A 15,860-nucleotide genomic window follows, 5' to 3' on the forward strand; every position below is an offset into this window, starting at 1 on the left:
CACTATTGATAGTGAGTTTCAATGATCTCACCCAATATGGCTTCAGAAGAGGAATACCCATAGTGACCATGGTTTCCCTCTCCAGACTGCAAAATATTTTAAGGTTATCAAAAGCAGTATTGTAATTTTGAATATTTAAGTATTATGAACAGATTCTTTTTAAATAAGGGGAACTCTAGTTATCTTTAACATGCTACTTTATCAATAATGATCAGCATGCAGACAGAGGTACCTGTCTCTTGCAATGCAAACGCAATAACCAGCCTTGAGTCTCAATGAAAAGGACAGACTATAAATTAAATAAACAAATAAACGGCAGGTGCAAGGGGGCCCTCCTACACTTTGTTTTGTATATTTATCTTGTGTCCTGCACTGTTGAATGTGCATGGGCAATTTGTCATAAATTATGCTAATCCTGTATCATCCCTTAAGAGTGGAGCAAGGGAGATGCCTGGGCCCATATGTGCACCTATTTAAACCTATTACGCTCAACAGGCATGTCGTATGTTTCACTCTGATAGCAATAATCACTTTGTAGAACAGGAGCTGGATCCTGCAAATGCAACAGCAGACTTAGAGCTTTCATTCAGGGAATTTTTATGCCACCTCTTTTTTATTATTATTATTATTATTAATTTTATTTGTATCCCGCCCTCCCCGCCTAGGCAGGCTCAGGGCGGCTAACAGCATTCAATAAAACATTATACAAATATAGTGATTAAAACAACATTAAAATTATAAAACAACATTAAAATATACATAGTTAATACATATCTTAAATTGATGCAGCATATATAATCTGTAGCTTAACAGCGGCAGAGTTGTTCCGGGCGCTATTTATCCATTTGCCTATTTAAATGATGGCAAGAATCGTTGAAGGGTCGCTTTGTTGGATCCTCCATTCGGCCCTCCTCTGTCAGCAGTCTGGGAAGGCCTGCCTAAAGAGGATGGTCTTGCAGGCCCTGCGGAATTGGTCTAAGCTCCGCAGGGCCCGCATCTCCTCCGGGAGTTGATTCCACAGGCACGGGGCTGCCACGGAAGAGGCCCGTGCTCGTGTGCTCTGTAATTTTGCCTCCCTTGGCCCAGGGACAGTCAGCTTGCTCTTCCCTGCTGACCTCAGTGCTCTCTGGGGCTCTTATGGGGAGAGACGGTCCTTCAGGTAGGCAGGTCCTCAGCCATATAGGGCTTTAAAGGTAATAACCAGCACTTTGTAGCGAATCCGGTATATAACTGGCAGCCAGTGCAGTTCGCGCAGCCTTGGCTGTATATGCTCCCATTTCGGGAGTCCTAATAACAGCCTGGCTGCTGCATTCTGCACTAGCTGCAGCTTTTGAGGAACCAGCCCTAGCAAAAACTTTCTAATTTGGCATCACTGTAGTTGAAGAACACAAGGGAAAGAGCATGGAACATGATGGTGATTTATTGCTGAGGGAGCTAAGAATTAACATTATATAATGTTCCATTTGGACACATATTTTTATGATGAATTATACTGTTGATACAGTAATGTTACCACGTTTGAATCTGTGTTGAGAGTCAATTTATGCAGCAGACATTTTCTTCTGTTTTCATTCCTTGTACAGACTATATCTAAAGGAAGGAATTGGCTGTGAAAACATATGGTGTGCACATACAGATCTACTACAACATACAGATTCCAGGCACGTTTGTCTGTTTATTTATTCAGATTTGTATCCTGCCCTCCCCTTGCAGGCTCAGGGCAGCTAACAACATTTTAAAATCAACAATACAGATTAAAACAAAACAAAATAATAAAACAATATACAAATTACAGAACTACAAGCTAGTTATCCAAGATTCGTTTATCACCGCTATTGTTGCTATATTGGCGCTCAACATATTCCTGACATTATTCCTTTTTACCATGTGCACCTTTGTGGTTGTGGCTAGTCATCTTCCTTACAGGCATACAGCTGACACAAATAAAACACAAACAATATCTTGTAACGTTTGAACCTGCACAAAGGGTAATTCTTCACAACTTTGTCACGAAGACAGTTAACATAGCTATGACTCTTCCACATAACTCGGTGTTTGATGAGTCTGAACTCCTCCTTTTCCTGCCTTGCAAAACTCAACCGAGCAAAGCTGTAAGAGGAAGCTGATGTTCTGCCAGCTCAACAGAAACATGTGGAGGATATGCTCTAGAACTCCGTACATATAACTGGGTCGTATGAAACAGGAGCCGCCTGCATCGACGAACAACTACGGCAATGTACCTACTATGTAGACAGAACCGGTTTTGGAGACGCTTCATTACTCTGCAAAAGGAATTTGACGGAAGCAGGCTGATCATAAAGCCGCTCACTCAGCCCACAGCGCTGCCAGCACTGAAGGAAACGGCCCTAGCAGAAGGTCCTTGGGGCCGCGGCAGACGCAGAGCGTGAGGACTTCCCGCTCAGCACCTCCCTTTCGCTTTCACTCTCAAGCGGGGCCAGAGGAGGACAGAAGGCTGCGGCCTGACGGGCCAGCTCGGAACAGCGAACGGGTAAAGGGGTTGGCTACATTCAGCATTTCTCGTGCAGCTGAGCTTTTCGGGTTGGAAAAGAAAGCAAAGCGGAGCCACCCGCTGAAGCGAACTGCTTCTCCGCGTAAGCTTTGGCGCTTATTTCTCCGGGCAGCGACGTTCACCGAGCTACGCATCCCACTGCGCATGCTCAGGTTGGCGCCTGCTGCGCGTTGTCGTCGGACCCCCTCCCCCGTTTGCTTTAGAGTAGGCCCGGCCGGAGTGAGTTCGGTGGTGCCTTTCTCCGCTGTTTCTCGAGGACGCTTCCCTGACAGAGCCTCACTTTACGGGTCTACTATCCTGGTTATTCGCACCTAGGGTTGCCAACCTCCAGGTGTTGGCTGGAGATCTCCTGGGATTACAACTGATCTCCAGTTCACCTGAAGAAAATGGCTGGATTGGAAAGTAGACTTATACACACCATTGAAGTCATTCCCTCCCCAAACGCCACCCTCCTCAGTCTCTAGCCCCTCCTCTCCCCAAATCTCCAGGTATTTTTCAACATGGATCTGGCGACCCTGTTTGCACCTATCAAGTTACCACTGGTGTGGCTTCTCAGGAAACAGCGAAGAAGTTAGTTTATGTCATAAAGTGTGTAAATTGCAAAGTATTTCCTGTGGATAGACATTGCGAGTTCAGACCTCAGTTTTCCTGTTTCCATTTCCTGGAGGCCCTGCTTGCCGATCTGGAAGCAGCCTCTGTGCTTGCCTGGGATGGCTGACCATGCTATCCTCCCATGATCGGGGCTGCCCTTGTGAGCTCCAGGACAGGGTTAGGGCCTAGGACAAGGTGAGGCCTGGAGATCTGGAATTACAACTGATCTCCAGCTGACAGAGACCAGTTCCTTTGGAGAAAAATGGCTTCTATAGAGGGTAGATTCTATGGCATTATACCCTGCTGAGCTCCCATTCCTGCCCCAAAGCAGCTCTCTCTAGTCTCTCACCCACACATTTCCAGGAATTTCTCAACCAGAGTTGACAACCCTCAAGAGGTAGCCCCAGCATATCTGGGCAGTGGCACATGTTGAAGGGTGTAAGCCATGCCCTTTGCACCAACATTTATGGTTTTGGTAGTAAACTGGGCCTGCACCTGTGAGTCTCAGTTTAGGGAGCTTTGCCAACTGAGGTCTTCTCAGCTGGGCTTTGTCTGTGGGACAACTCTCATCCTTACTACTGAGGGCCCATATTCAATCAAGCCACCCCTGAAGCTCCCAAAGAGACTCTTGATTCCTACATGCTGGGCCAGTAATAGCAATTCTAACCTCCCCTCAAAGAAGGCCTGGATCCAGAAGCTATTCTAGGCTTTTTATGTGACCCAGCAATCTCATCACTTCTACAACACTGACATCTCTATTCTGTCTGATTTCCTTCAAACACTTGACCACAGTTTTTGTGCACTAATTCAGTATAGAAAAGGCAGCTTAGTTAATGAAATCTGGAACTGGGTGTTGCCAGCACATTGATGCCACCAGCCCCCAGATACTGAAGATGATTTCATCGGTTTGATATTGATAATAAATAACTCTGGCAAAAGTGCCAACTCAAGTAACCCTAAAAAGCATATGGGGCTCATTTGAACTGTCAGCACAGCCCTGGGGAAAAGAGTTTACTCTTTCTCCACGTGCCAGTTTTGTGCAGATCCTCCCCCACCAGGTGTTATCCATTTTGTTAGGGGGAAAGTTGCAATATGAATGCCTGTCTTTTCCTTACTGGGATGAGTAGCAACTTGGGAAGCACAGAAGCTCCAGTTTGGTTAAGAGTGGCAGATTCTAATCTGGAGAACTGGGCTTATTTCCCACACCTATACATGCAACCAGCTGAGTGACCTTGGATCAGCCACAGTCAGGGCTTTTTTTGTAGAAAAGCCCAGCAGGAACTCATTTGCATATTAGACCATACCTTCTGATGTCACCATTGTTTTATACAGGGCTTTTTTGTAGGAAAGGCCCAGCAGGAGCTCATTTGCATATTAGGTCACATCCCCTGATACCAAGTCAGCCAGAACTGCATGCCTGTGCGTTCCTGCTCAAAAAAGCCCGGTCACAGTTGTCTCAGAGATGTTCTCTCAAGAGCAGTTCTCTCAGAGCTCTCTGAGCCCCACTTAATTTACTGGGTTTCTGTTGTGGGGAGAGGAAGGGAAGGAGATTGTAAACTGTTCTGAGATTCCAAGTGAAGGGCGTGGTATAAATCCAATCTCCTTTTTTCATCTTTTTCATCTGTTCCAGAGTCATATTGGAAACCCCTTGTGGCTACTTTCAGGAGCAAAAAATACACCTGGAGATTCAATCATAGAAATCAATGAGACTATAAATGAAGCATCAGTGAGGGGAAAAAAAGAATTATATATATGTTGATTTACTGTAAAATTATTTTCTCCTAGATTTGCAGTCGTGGATACTATAACCATCTGAACAGCTGACATTCTACTATTTTTGATATCAGACTTTTGTGTTGAAGATGGTGAACATATTCTTATTGCTGGGTATTTTAAATCTTGCTACTCTATTGAATTGTGATCACCATAGTGAGACAGGCTACTCAAGCAAACCATTTCCTTGGAATAAAGTGAGGCTTCCCAAGCATGTTGTTCCAGTTCATTATGACCTTCTTATTCACCCAAATCTGACCACTCATACTTTTACTGGTTTTGCCAGAATAGAGATTACAGTACTTCAACAAACCAGTTCAGTAATCCTGCACAGCAAAAATCTCCGTATCTCCAAAGCTACCATCCAAGGAGAAATGGGAGGCATTCATGCTGAGCAAGGAGTGATGATTTCAGAATATCCACCTTTTGAACAGATTGCACTTCTTACTGATAAACCACTGCAAGCTGGAAATAATTATTCTATTGTTACTGAATATTCTGCTAATTTGTCAGACAGTTTCCATGGCTTCTATAAAAGTACATACAGGACTCCGGAAGGAGAAGTAAGGTAAGTCTTCTTTCAGATTTGATTGGTTGGTATAGGCTGCTTCTTGAGCTGTTGTTGCTAACCATTATTTCCATTTAGGAATGCATCTTCCTGGTCCTCTCACTTCATATGTATCTGTGGACACTAAAATTTCTTTTGTATCATAGTAGAAGTCCAAGAGAAAGCTCTCACACTCACTTCTTCTGGCTGGAGAAACTTTCACAAATGATACTATAAATAATTTTGGGTTTTTTTTCCAGCTTGTGACTCTAGTTAGTGAAGCCTATAACAAAGGAAACACTCTATTTTACTCAACAGAAAGAAATGGGGCTGTTCAGTTTTAAAGGCCAGTGGGTTTGTTTCTTGTTCTCAGGAAGAGATTCTTTTTTAAAGTTGTGCGTTCTTGGCTGATATAAACACACTATCTGTGAGTCATGGCCTCTTCTGCACTATAAGAGGTCTGATATGGTAGTCCTAGGAGCACAAAAAGCCTTTTTCAGCATAAAAAATTGTGCATTGTTTTGATACCCATTGTGCAGATGCTAGAAATACCAAAGGCTCTAAAAGTGCTTATTGAGAAAATATAATCTCTCCCATCCCCTTTCCAAGTACAGTTTAATGCTATATTTGTTATCACAACTCATGCATGGGTTGCTTGTAGGGTTGTCAGTCCCCAATTGGGGCAGGGATCCCCCAGTTTGGAGGCCCTCCCCCCGCTTCAGGGTCTTCAGAAAGTGTGGAGGGAGGGAAATCTCCTGGGCACTTCTTTATACTCTATGGAGACCAGTTCCCTTAGGATATAATGGAGAATTGATCCTTGAGTATCTGGGGGGCCCCTGGTTTTTGAGGTAGAGGCACCAAATCTTAAGCATAGCATCCAGTGCCTCTCCTCAAAAACCCCCCAGGTTTCAAAAAGTTTGGACTAGAGGGTCCTATTCTATGAGCCCCCAAAGAAGGTGTCCCTATATTATTTCCAAATGGAGGGAAGGCATTTAAAAGGCATGCGGTCCATTGAAATATGCTCTTTTCTTCAGTAGCACAGGGAAATAGCTGCCCTATTCTAGTGGAAGGAACAAAGATTCAGTGTATCCAGACCTCAGTTTAGAATACTAGTATTTATAAAAGCCTACATCAGGGACAACTCTTTGTTTCCAAGTCCTTGCCAAGAATGTTTGATGTTTCTTTTTCTAAAACATATGAACCAGTGATGAAGAGGACAAGTGAAAAGTATCAGAGTAAATCCTCTGTTAAGTAATTAGTCTTGGAGTAGTTTTTTCTAGCTGAAAATGCTAGAAAAGGTAGCTCATGACACCAAAGGCTGCATTCAGATAACAAGCTGACAATATGACAACATTGTGTATCTGACTTGGTATCACTCTCATTCATACACCTCAACCTTGCTACTTTCCTATTCTCACATGAAGCATAAAGAATTCTGGTTTAAAATTAACTCCAGTTACCTGTGACATACAACAAAGCCATCCTGGGTTAACTGAGGTTAGTTTTCTCCCACAGGCTGTGATTCTAAATCAGGGTTTCATCCAGACTGACAGGCAATCGGCCTGTGGGCCAGATCTGGTTCATTGAGCCAGAGGTCATAAAAAACCAGAACACAGATGAGTCCATTGAAAGTAATTTTACTGCAATTGATTGCAGGAGCTCTGGTCCCTCCAAAAGGAGGGGGGAAGGCTCAACAACAACAACAGAGAACAGTATATTATGGCAAGAATGATACACAGGGCTTTTTTTGAGCAGGAACGCACAGGAACACAGTTCTGGCTGGCTTGGTGTCAGGGGTGTGACGTAATATGCAAATGAATTCCTGCTTGGCTCTTTTTACAAAAAAGCCCTGATGATACATAGTGAAAAAATGTTGATGTTGTGCATGTCTAAATTGCTCAAAAGAAATCTAGATGACATCAGAGATACATTGTTAGCAGCATTTTGAGAACAACAATTTATAAGAAATAAACTGCCCCTTCCTTGATAATGTCTTGCTGAGTCCACCAATCAGGACAATTTCAGCTTTGGGGTTTCAGCCTAGCACAGAGTGTATATGACCTGTCCAGTAAGCTCTAATGGAGGCCAGACTTCATTTTGTTTACTTATTTTCCCACAAGGCTTAGAATCTTGGCCTATTGAGGCAAAACTAAATCCAACTGACTAAAGCATTGGCCTTTGTATGTTGTGAGTGATGAATTTATTTTTAACCTCTTTGCATAAGTGACAGGTAGCAGACCAAGCGACATAGGCATATGATCCTGGCAATGCTGGATTTAGCAACCATGTTGGCTTAATGTTATGTATGAATGCAGTCTAAACTCTTCTGATTTTAGTATTGTTTCTGATTTCTCCCTGATGAACAAATGTAAGCTGTTCACTATATTTTTATGTATATTGTCTATATGCACGTAATGCTTTCTTTTTCTGAATTCTAGGGTGCTTGCATTAACACAGTTTGAACCAACATTTGCACGAACGGCCTTCCCTTGCTTTGATGAACCTGCGTTCAAGGCTAGATTTTCTGTTAAGATCAGAAGAGAACCAAAACATCATGCATTATCTAACATGCCTTTAGTATGTATTCACTTCTAAACAGAACCTTTTTTGAGCAGGAATGCAGTTCTGGCTGATTTGGCATCAGGGAGTCTGTCCTAATATGCTCATGAATTCCTGCTGGGCTTTTCTACAAAAAAACCCTGTGTGAAATAATGGTGATATCGGGGGTATGTCCTAATTTGCAAATGAGTTCCTGCTGGGCTTTTTCTACAAAAAAAGTCCTGCTTCTAAGTGCCTAGTTCAAGAAAGGATAAAACAGAAAATGTAAATATGTTTTAAAAACATTGAGTTAAACTACACACACTGTGCTTGTTACACTGTTGAGCATTTACATAAAGAAGCAAATCAAATGGAAACACGAAAACTGTTAATTTAATGAAAGCTGCAAGAAGGCTGTGAGGATTGGGTTAATTGTATTAGAACTAGAAAGCAGCCAGTTTCTACTATAGAAGTTACCAATCTTCTTGAGTTTACAGGCTTTTTTAGAATTTTGAGGAAAGATGTGTCACCACAAAATGACTAACATGTGGAATGAGACCAGCTCTTTGCTTTGTGGAAGAGATGCTGTTTGTTTCAACTTCAAAGAAAGGGAGAGGGTGTCTGTTCTGGAGACATAAGAAAACCTGTGTTTGTGGCCAAGCCAAGTGTACATGGCCATGATGCACCTGCCCAGACAGGCAACCCAAAGTTCAGTTTTTCCCTTGTTCCATTCAAGATATTTTAGATTTTATTCCTAAGTCTCCAGAAGCAATCAAATACCAAACAACACATTAGTAGCACCACATTAGAGATCACTGTCCCACTATAGTATTGGTTACCTGTAGCAAGTATCCAGTATCCACTGCTTGGATCCTGCCTAAATTTTCAAAGGCATAAGAGGGATGATTTTCATTGATTTCCCCACTCCTTCCATGGCAGACCTCTGATTCCCACCCAAACTATTTCAGGGGGGGGGGTCCCCATCTCCCAAGAATAGCATTTCAGGAAGCATTTTGGACTCCCATGGGGAACAGCAAAAAGCTGCTCCCCTCCTTTTGCCTGTGAAAATTCTACATAGGATCCAAGGTGTAAGGTTTGCTTTTTTTTTTAGTATTTGTGTGTGTGCTTGCTTGCGTTACTGGAAGCCATGGTGACTTTTGATGACCCCTAGTAGGGCTAGGATGTTTTCATAGAGGTGTCTTGATATTGCCTACCTCTGTGTCCTGACCCTTGGAGGCCTCTCTTCCAAGTACTTGCCAGGGTCAGCCCTGTTTAGCTTCCAAGATCTGATGAGATCAGGCTTGCTGGGCTATCCAGGGCAGGGCAAAGTTTGCAGTTGTTAAAAGCTGGTACATAACCACAGGGTCCCTAGCTATGAAGCTGTAAAATGTAATGTATATGTGTGTAGTACATGCAATTCTAAGCTACAGATAAGATGTAATGGAGTTTTAAAATTTAGGCGAAATCAGTAAACATCATGGAGTGGCTTATTGAAGACCAGTTTGAGATCAGCGTAAAGATGAGCACCTATCTGGTAGCCTTCATGGTTTCAGATTTCAAATCAGTTACAAAGATGACCACCCGTGGAATTAAGGTATTCTTCTTATATCACTAAAATGTTGTATATTAATAAAAAAGTAAAAGACTCTAAAGGAAGTAAAAGCATGATAATAGTTCAAACATTTCTTCAGTAGTTGCCAAAGCTTTATTACACTGGTAAACAAGCAACATGAGAGATGGGTGCAGCCCTACAAGGGCCAGGTGTTGAGATTGCTCTGACTGGAAGCGACACCACCAGTGGGGTGGGAGTTACTCCATCCAGAGATACAGTGATATATAAAGGGTGGTGGTGGTTAGAAACTGCAGTCAGGGGAGGAGTTGGGGAGCCAGGCCCAGCCGAAGGTTGCATTTCTGCAGAGAAACTAATCTGGGCAGTGGCTCTGAGGCCTGGAAATCTGATATTTCAATATCTCCAGCCAGCAGAGATTGGTTCCCCTGGAGAAAATAGCTGTTTTGGAGGATGGTCTCCATATTACTATATTACTATATTATAATATTATATAATATTATTATATTATTATTATACCTCTCCAAAGCATGGCCCCTCCAGGTCCCCCTCCCAAAAATCTCCCAAGAATTTTCTATCCATGCATTCACAACCCTCTGCCAGAGAGAACAGCAGTCAAGCCCCTTTTTGAGGGAGCCAGCTGAAATGTATGACACTGGCCTCTTCCAGGGCAGTATCTATGAGAAGGGAAAATAAACTAACTCAGTAGCTGATGTCAAGTAAGCTCCAAGAACAAAGGCAATGCCAGCCCCATGATCTGAGGCTTCTTTTTCTGTCCCTCTCTTCTCAAAGCACAAGCAAGAGTTTAGACTTTCACTGGTAAATTCCTTCCAACTACAGAAAAAGTTTTGTTATCCAGCGTTCATTGGGAATGAGGATTGCTGGTTATTCAAGTGTAAACTATATTGCTTATCCCTGACTCCTACCTGGAGGAATCCACAGCAACCAAACCCCACACCATTGGGAATGCCATGGCAACAGTCCTCATACCTATTGATATACTCCCCCCCCCCCATTCAAGGCATAGAGAGATCCTACACTGTAGGCAGACAAGCAGGTCAGTTGCCCAAGAGCCCTCCAGTAGAGCTGGCTCCTGACAGTTCAAGGCAGGCCTGTTGTCTTAGCAACACTGGTTAACTCAGCATTCTGGATAATCAAATGCAAGATAACAAGGCTTTTACTTTTTAAAAGGTTTTTAAAAACTGTAAATTGTGGGCTTTGAAGATTTCATAGAATTTAAATTTGTTGGTACAGTAGGTTTTTATTTTCAGGACTGTTGGAAGAAAAGCTGTCCTAGGGGTTAAAGTGATCAGGACCAGAAGATGGATAACCCAAACAATGACTAGAAAAATTAATAAGGGGCCCATTATTTCTAGATAGAATTATTGAAAATCCAGATATGGAAGTGACTGGAACTTGAACCTCAAGTTACAGATCAACTCAGTCTGTCACCTTGAGATCAAAGATCAGTCTGTCTTTGCCTACCCCAGTTCCACTTTAGCATTTTATCAGCCCTTTAAACAGGCTGGGCCTGAGAAGTAGTGACTGTCTCAAGGTCACCTGGCATTACGTGTCTGAGTGTGGGTTTAATCCACTTCAAATCCAAAAGTTTATCCACTATAGAATATTGTGTTATTTCCACAAAGCAGCATATACCAATTTAGCTTATGTATTTACTGTAATTTATTTCAGCTAGAGACAAAAGGGGAAATGAGAGTATGAGCTTCTGAACTAAGGTTAAATATAATCTCAAAATCAGTTTGTTGTTTAATATAACAAGTGAGCAACAGAATTTGTATGCATGGTGGGTTGGCCTTATTGCATCTCAACACTTTACATCCAGCCATTTGTTACCAGGTAAAAAATAATAAGATCCATTCCTTATTTGCTCCATTGCAGGTTGGGGTGGATTTTCCTTCACCTCACCGTTATGATCATTAGCTCATCTTCCTTTATGGATACCAGAGTGTTCATGGAGGTCAGGGTGGCTGTGTGTGTATCCATGTGTTCTAAACACGGATATTCATCCTTAAAACAGAGTTGAATTGAGTATTATACAGTTCTTTGCAGTGTTAGTACAAGGAGGTTTTTCTAGGGTTTGATCCACCTACTGTGGTTAGCTAGCTGCAAAGTCTTACTTGTTTTGAATAGATTGGAATAGTACCAAAAATTTCAAAAGAATTTGACCATTTATGGATGCTAGGGATAACTAAATGAGATATGGAATACTTTTCAAGCTTTTCTCTCATTTTAGAGTAAGAATGAGTTTTAGTAAGCTCTTAAGTTGCCATTCAGAATTTATATATACCTGTGTTTTTCAGGTTTCAGTATATACTGTTCCATACAAGATCAAACAAGCAGACTATGCCTTGGATTCAGCAGTGAAACTACTAGACTTCTATGAGGGATATTTTAGCATTCCATATCCTCTACCTAAACAAGGTATTTTTGAGTTTGTTGTTAGGCTTTAAAACCAGATTTATTTAATCAGCTATCTAAGGAGCTCAGGGCTTACTATCCTTACAGTAGCCTTTTGAGGTAAGATATACTGAAGAAAGTCTGGCCCAACTTGATCCAGTCGGCTTCATAGCAGGGAGGGATTTTAACCCAGGTCTCCCTAGTCCAAATTTGACACTAACTACCAAATTGGCTCTTTTATGTAATGTTTTGTGGTACTTTTAAGAGGAAAAATAAATAGTTAATAATTTTAATACTGTAAATCAGGCTAAAGAAATTCCATGGGAATCATTTCCAAAGGAAAAAAATAATAGTTTGTATGAGCATTGATTAATTAAATGATGTAAGCAGATAACATTTTCAGAATTTATTTATTTGCAGACTTAGCTGCTATTCCTGATTTTCAGTCTGGAGCAATGGAGAATTGGGGACTTACTACATACAGGGAAAGTGCCTTGTTATATGATCCTGAAAAATCATCAGCATCTGCTAGACTTATTATTATTATGGTTATAGCCCATGAACTTGCTCACCAAGTAAGTTACAGCTTAGATTTATAATGTGAAAGTGAGAATTATGTCTTTAGTTGGATGGATATAACCTGTTAATAGGCCACAGGATTACATTTCTGAAGTGGTGCGTAAATTGTGAAAAAACAGTGTTTAGGGATCTTTGTTCCATGGTAAATGTCATAACCACCAATCAAATCTTCAACATGGTGGTGGTTCTTTCACCAGGTTATGTGTAATTTGAACAAGTCATGCCTTCAGTTTCCTGACTATTTTTTTGCAGTTTTTAAAACAAACAAACAAACATACATACATACATACATATGGCTTTTTTTTTTAGCAGGAACGCACAGGAACGCGGTTCCAGCTGTCTTGGTGTCAGAGGGTGTGGCCTAATATGCAAAGGAGCTCCTTCTGGGCTTTTTCTACAAAAAAGCCCCACGTGGAACAATGGTGACATTAGGGGGTGTGGCCTAATATCCAAATGAGTTCCTACTGGGCTTTTTCTACAAAAAGCCCTTTGTGTGTGTGTGTGTACACACACACACACACACACACACACACATCTATATATATATAGAGAGAGAGAAAGCGCAGTGAACAGTCTGCAGTTTTAGTCATGTGTGTTGCAGGCAGAGTTGGGCACATTACCACTGGTTTAAAGAGAAGCACAAAGTATTTACATAAATCTTTCTAACTGAAAAGTGTGATTAAAATCCTTAACTTTGGTTGGATTGTGCCCTATGTTAACAGATAATATTATAGGATGCTTGAAATTTGGTTATTGTTATTGTTAATGAGTCTGTCCCATGGGCTTGGCTTAGAGTTTGATGCTTGCAGAGGTGAGGCAAGCCAAAATCTATGACAGCAGAATGATAATGTTAATTATTGTCGCTATCTGCTCAGTAGGTCTTAAGCATTAAGAGATGGCTCAGTATAAGCTCCCTTCAGGGCTTAGTAAACAGTAATTACCTTTCCAGTTGCATGGAGCTGGTTGATGTGTGTCATTATTTAGAAACAGGAGTTTAGATTCTGGAAGAGGGGGGCGGATAGACATTGCTGAGGGTTAGCTGAAGCACTTTGAAGGTGCAGAATCTTTTTCTAGGTATTTTGAGTGGGGTACCTAGTGCTGGTGCAAACTGGTCAGCAGCCCACACCTGCTGGAAATCCAGGTTCACTCAGCAACAGGCATTTGGCGGGGGAGGGCGGGATATAAAAATAAATTTATTATTATTATTATTATTATGGAGGCATTGGCGTTGGTTAACTGGGCCAGGAGACAGAGTGCCTGGACACCTATCTACTATACTCTCACTTAGAGTAATGTGAGCTTTTTCATGTTGTGTCAGACACTGGAGAATCTTATTGTTGTGTTATGATGAATATGATTAAAATGCAATATGTATCTTGACATGACTAACTCCATTTTGAGCATTTGCTACTAACCATGAAACAGAGATCTTGCATATCAAAGTAGCTCTAGAGATGTTACTAATCCCTGCTGTGAATTCCTCTGCATAGTACTAATAAAAGCAACAGTTCTTTGAAGATAGCATGCCTCAAGGAAAGCCAGCAAGGCTGCTCTGTGAGAAGAGGAACCACAAGAGATAAGGGGAAGGGAAGGTGTTACATGTAGTTCAGAAGTGTGAGAATGTAGTATTGTTTAGAAACCCTTTGATATAAACGGTTTAAAGCTGTGCCCTTCCTGCCAAATGATATCAGTTCCAATGCTCCCTTGTCCAGAACCTTGAGATATCAAATAAATGCCTTAACATTTGCAACAAATGGAAGTCCGTTTGCTTTGAACCTCCATCGTCTGACATGTTGTTTGTTACTGCTAGGAAGTGTAGGCCATGGGGGATAGCTAGAATTTCTTCTGCTCAAAATGCATATTACAATAACTACAACCTAATTATGAGATCATCTTTCTTACAGTGGTTTGGAAACCTGGTCACCATGGAGTGGTGGAATGATCTTTGGCTGAATGAAGGATTTGCAAAGTTTATGGAATATGTGTCAGTAAACATTACCGATCCGGATCTGGGAGTTGTAAGTACTATACTGCCATGTTTATTTATTTTAAGTCAGTTCTTTAAATAGATGAAAGCAATTAGTGGAATATCATAGTTTCTCTTATTAACAGTAATAATGCTGATTTTCACATTGCCACTGATGAACATTGCTAAATTGGAAGAGAACAAGAAGTCCAGTTCCTGTTGCAAGATAAGACCTTCTGATCTAGTCCACATTCCAGACTACTCTATGCGAGAAGCAGAGCAATTGCACAACAGAAAGTACTTAAATAGCAGAGGGACAGCTGTGTTAGCCTGTTGTAGCAAAATTATGCCAGAGTCTGTATAACAAAATGTTTTACAGCATGAACTTTAGGACTAATAAACAGTTGATTGTAATATGCTGAGTGGCTGTCAACATGCCTTACTCTTAAATATCTTGTTGCATGGCTGTGCCACACAAAGGAACGAAATCACTGTTGCTGCAGCCATCTTAATGGTGGATCTTAGTACATTAAAACAACATGAATTATATATATAATAACTAACATTAGAAGCATTGATATTTGCATCAGGCCAAGTTAGACATGGCAGCCAATGATCTTCTGCTGATATATGATTTTCTAAGGCTTGGAATCTAACTTTATTTGGAGCTGTTGATGCAGTAGATCATACCATCTTATTGAGGTGTCTGGAGGCAGAAATAGGTATCAGGATGTGTGTTGAACTGGTTCAAATAATTCCTCATGGATCAGGCTCAATGTATTACTATTGGAAACCTGTTGTCATCAGTATGAGAAGTATCTTGTGAGGTTCCACAGGGCAGAGTTCTGTGCCCCATGCTTTTCATTCTCTGTGTAAAGCCCTTATGATAAATAATTTGCAGATTGAGGTTTGGATGTAATCAGTACACTGATGATACTCAGCTCAATATATCCATATCCAAATCTCCTGGTGATGCAGTATAGGTTCTGAATCACTTCCTGGCTGATACGGTTAACAGGGTAAAAGAGAACAAATTGAAACTAAACCCTGAAAACACAGAGGTAATGCTTGTTGAGGAGGGTGAAGGTCTTAAAGGACACTGTTCTCACTTTTGATGGAGTTCAACTAACTCTTGCTGACTTAGTTAAAAGCCCTGGGGTTTTACTGAATCCTGTTCTTTACTTAAAGAAACAAGTTAATGCAGCTGCAAAAAACCCACAAATGCTGTCTACCAACTCAGCCTAGCCTGCAAAAAAGCTCCTTACCTTAATACAGCTGACCTGTTCACCTGGATCCATGACATAGTAACATTGACTATAGTAATGCGCTATGGATTGTGGTATATACTGCT

At 41.4% G+C, this 15,860-nt stretch overlaps 1 protein-coding gene across 1 annotated transcript in view; it reads left to right on the forward strand.

Moving 5' to 3' along the window:
* Positions 1-2,427: 2,427 nt before the first annotated feature.
* The window catches only part of ERAP1 (endoplasmic reticulum aminopeptidase 1), a 43,034-nt gene continuing 29,601 nt past the window's right edge, over positions 2,428-15,860 (forward strand). Inside the window, exons 1-7 of the mRNA XM_060235655.1 lie at positions 2,428-2,612; positions 4,907-5,462; positions 7,880-8,018; positions 9,439-9,573; positions 11,868-11,988; positions 12,385-12,539; positions 14,448-14,561. Of these exons, the coding sequence (XP_060091638.1) occupies positions 4,984-5,462; positions 7,880-8,018; positions 9,439-9,573; positions 11,868-11,988; positions 12,385-12,539; positions 14,448-14,561 (1,143 nt within the window). The 5' untranslated portion in view covers positions 2,428-2,612; positions 4,907-4,983. The remainder of the gene's footprint in view (positions 2,613-4,906; positions 5,463-7,879; positions 8,019-9,438; positions 9,574-11,867; positions 11,989-12,384; positions 12,540-14,447; positions 14,562-15,860) is intronic.

This window comes from Heteronotia binoei, chromosome 4 (assembly GCF_032191835.1).
Source record: "Heteronotia binoei isolate CCM8104 ecotype False Entrance Well chromosome 4, APGP_CSIRO_Hbin_v1, whole genome shotgun sequence".
Taxonomy (NCBI): Eukaryota; Metazoa; Chordata; class Lepidosauria; order Squamata; family Gekkonidae; genus Heteronotia; species Heteronotia binoei.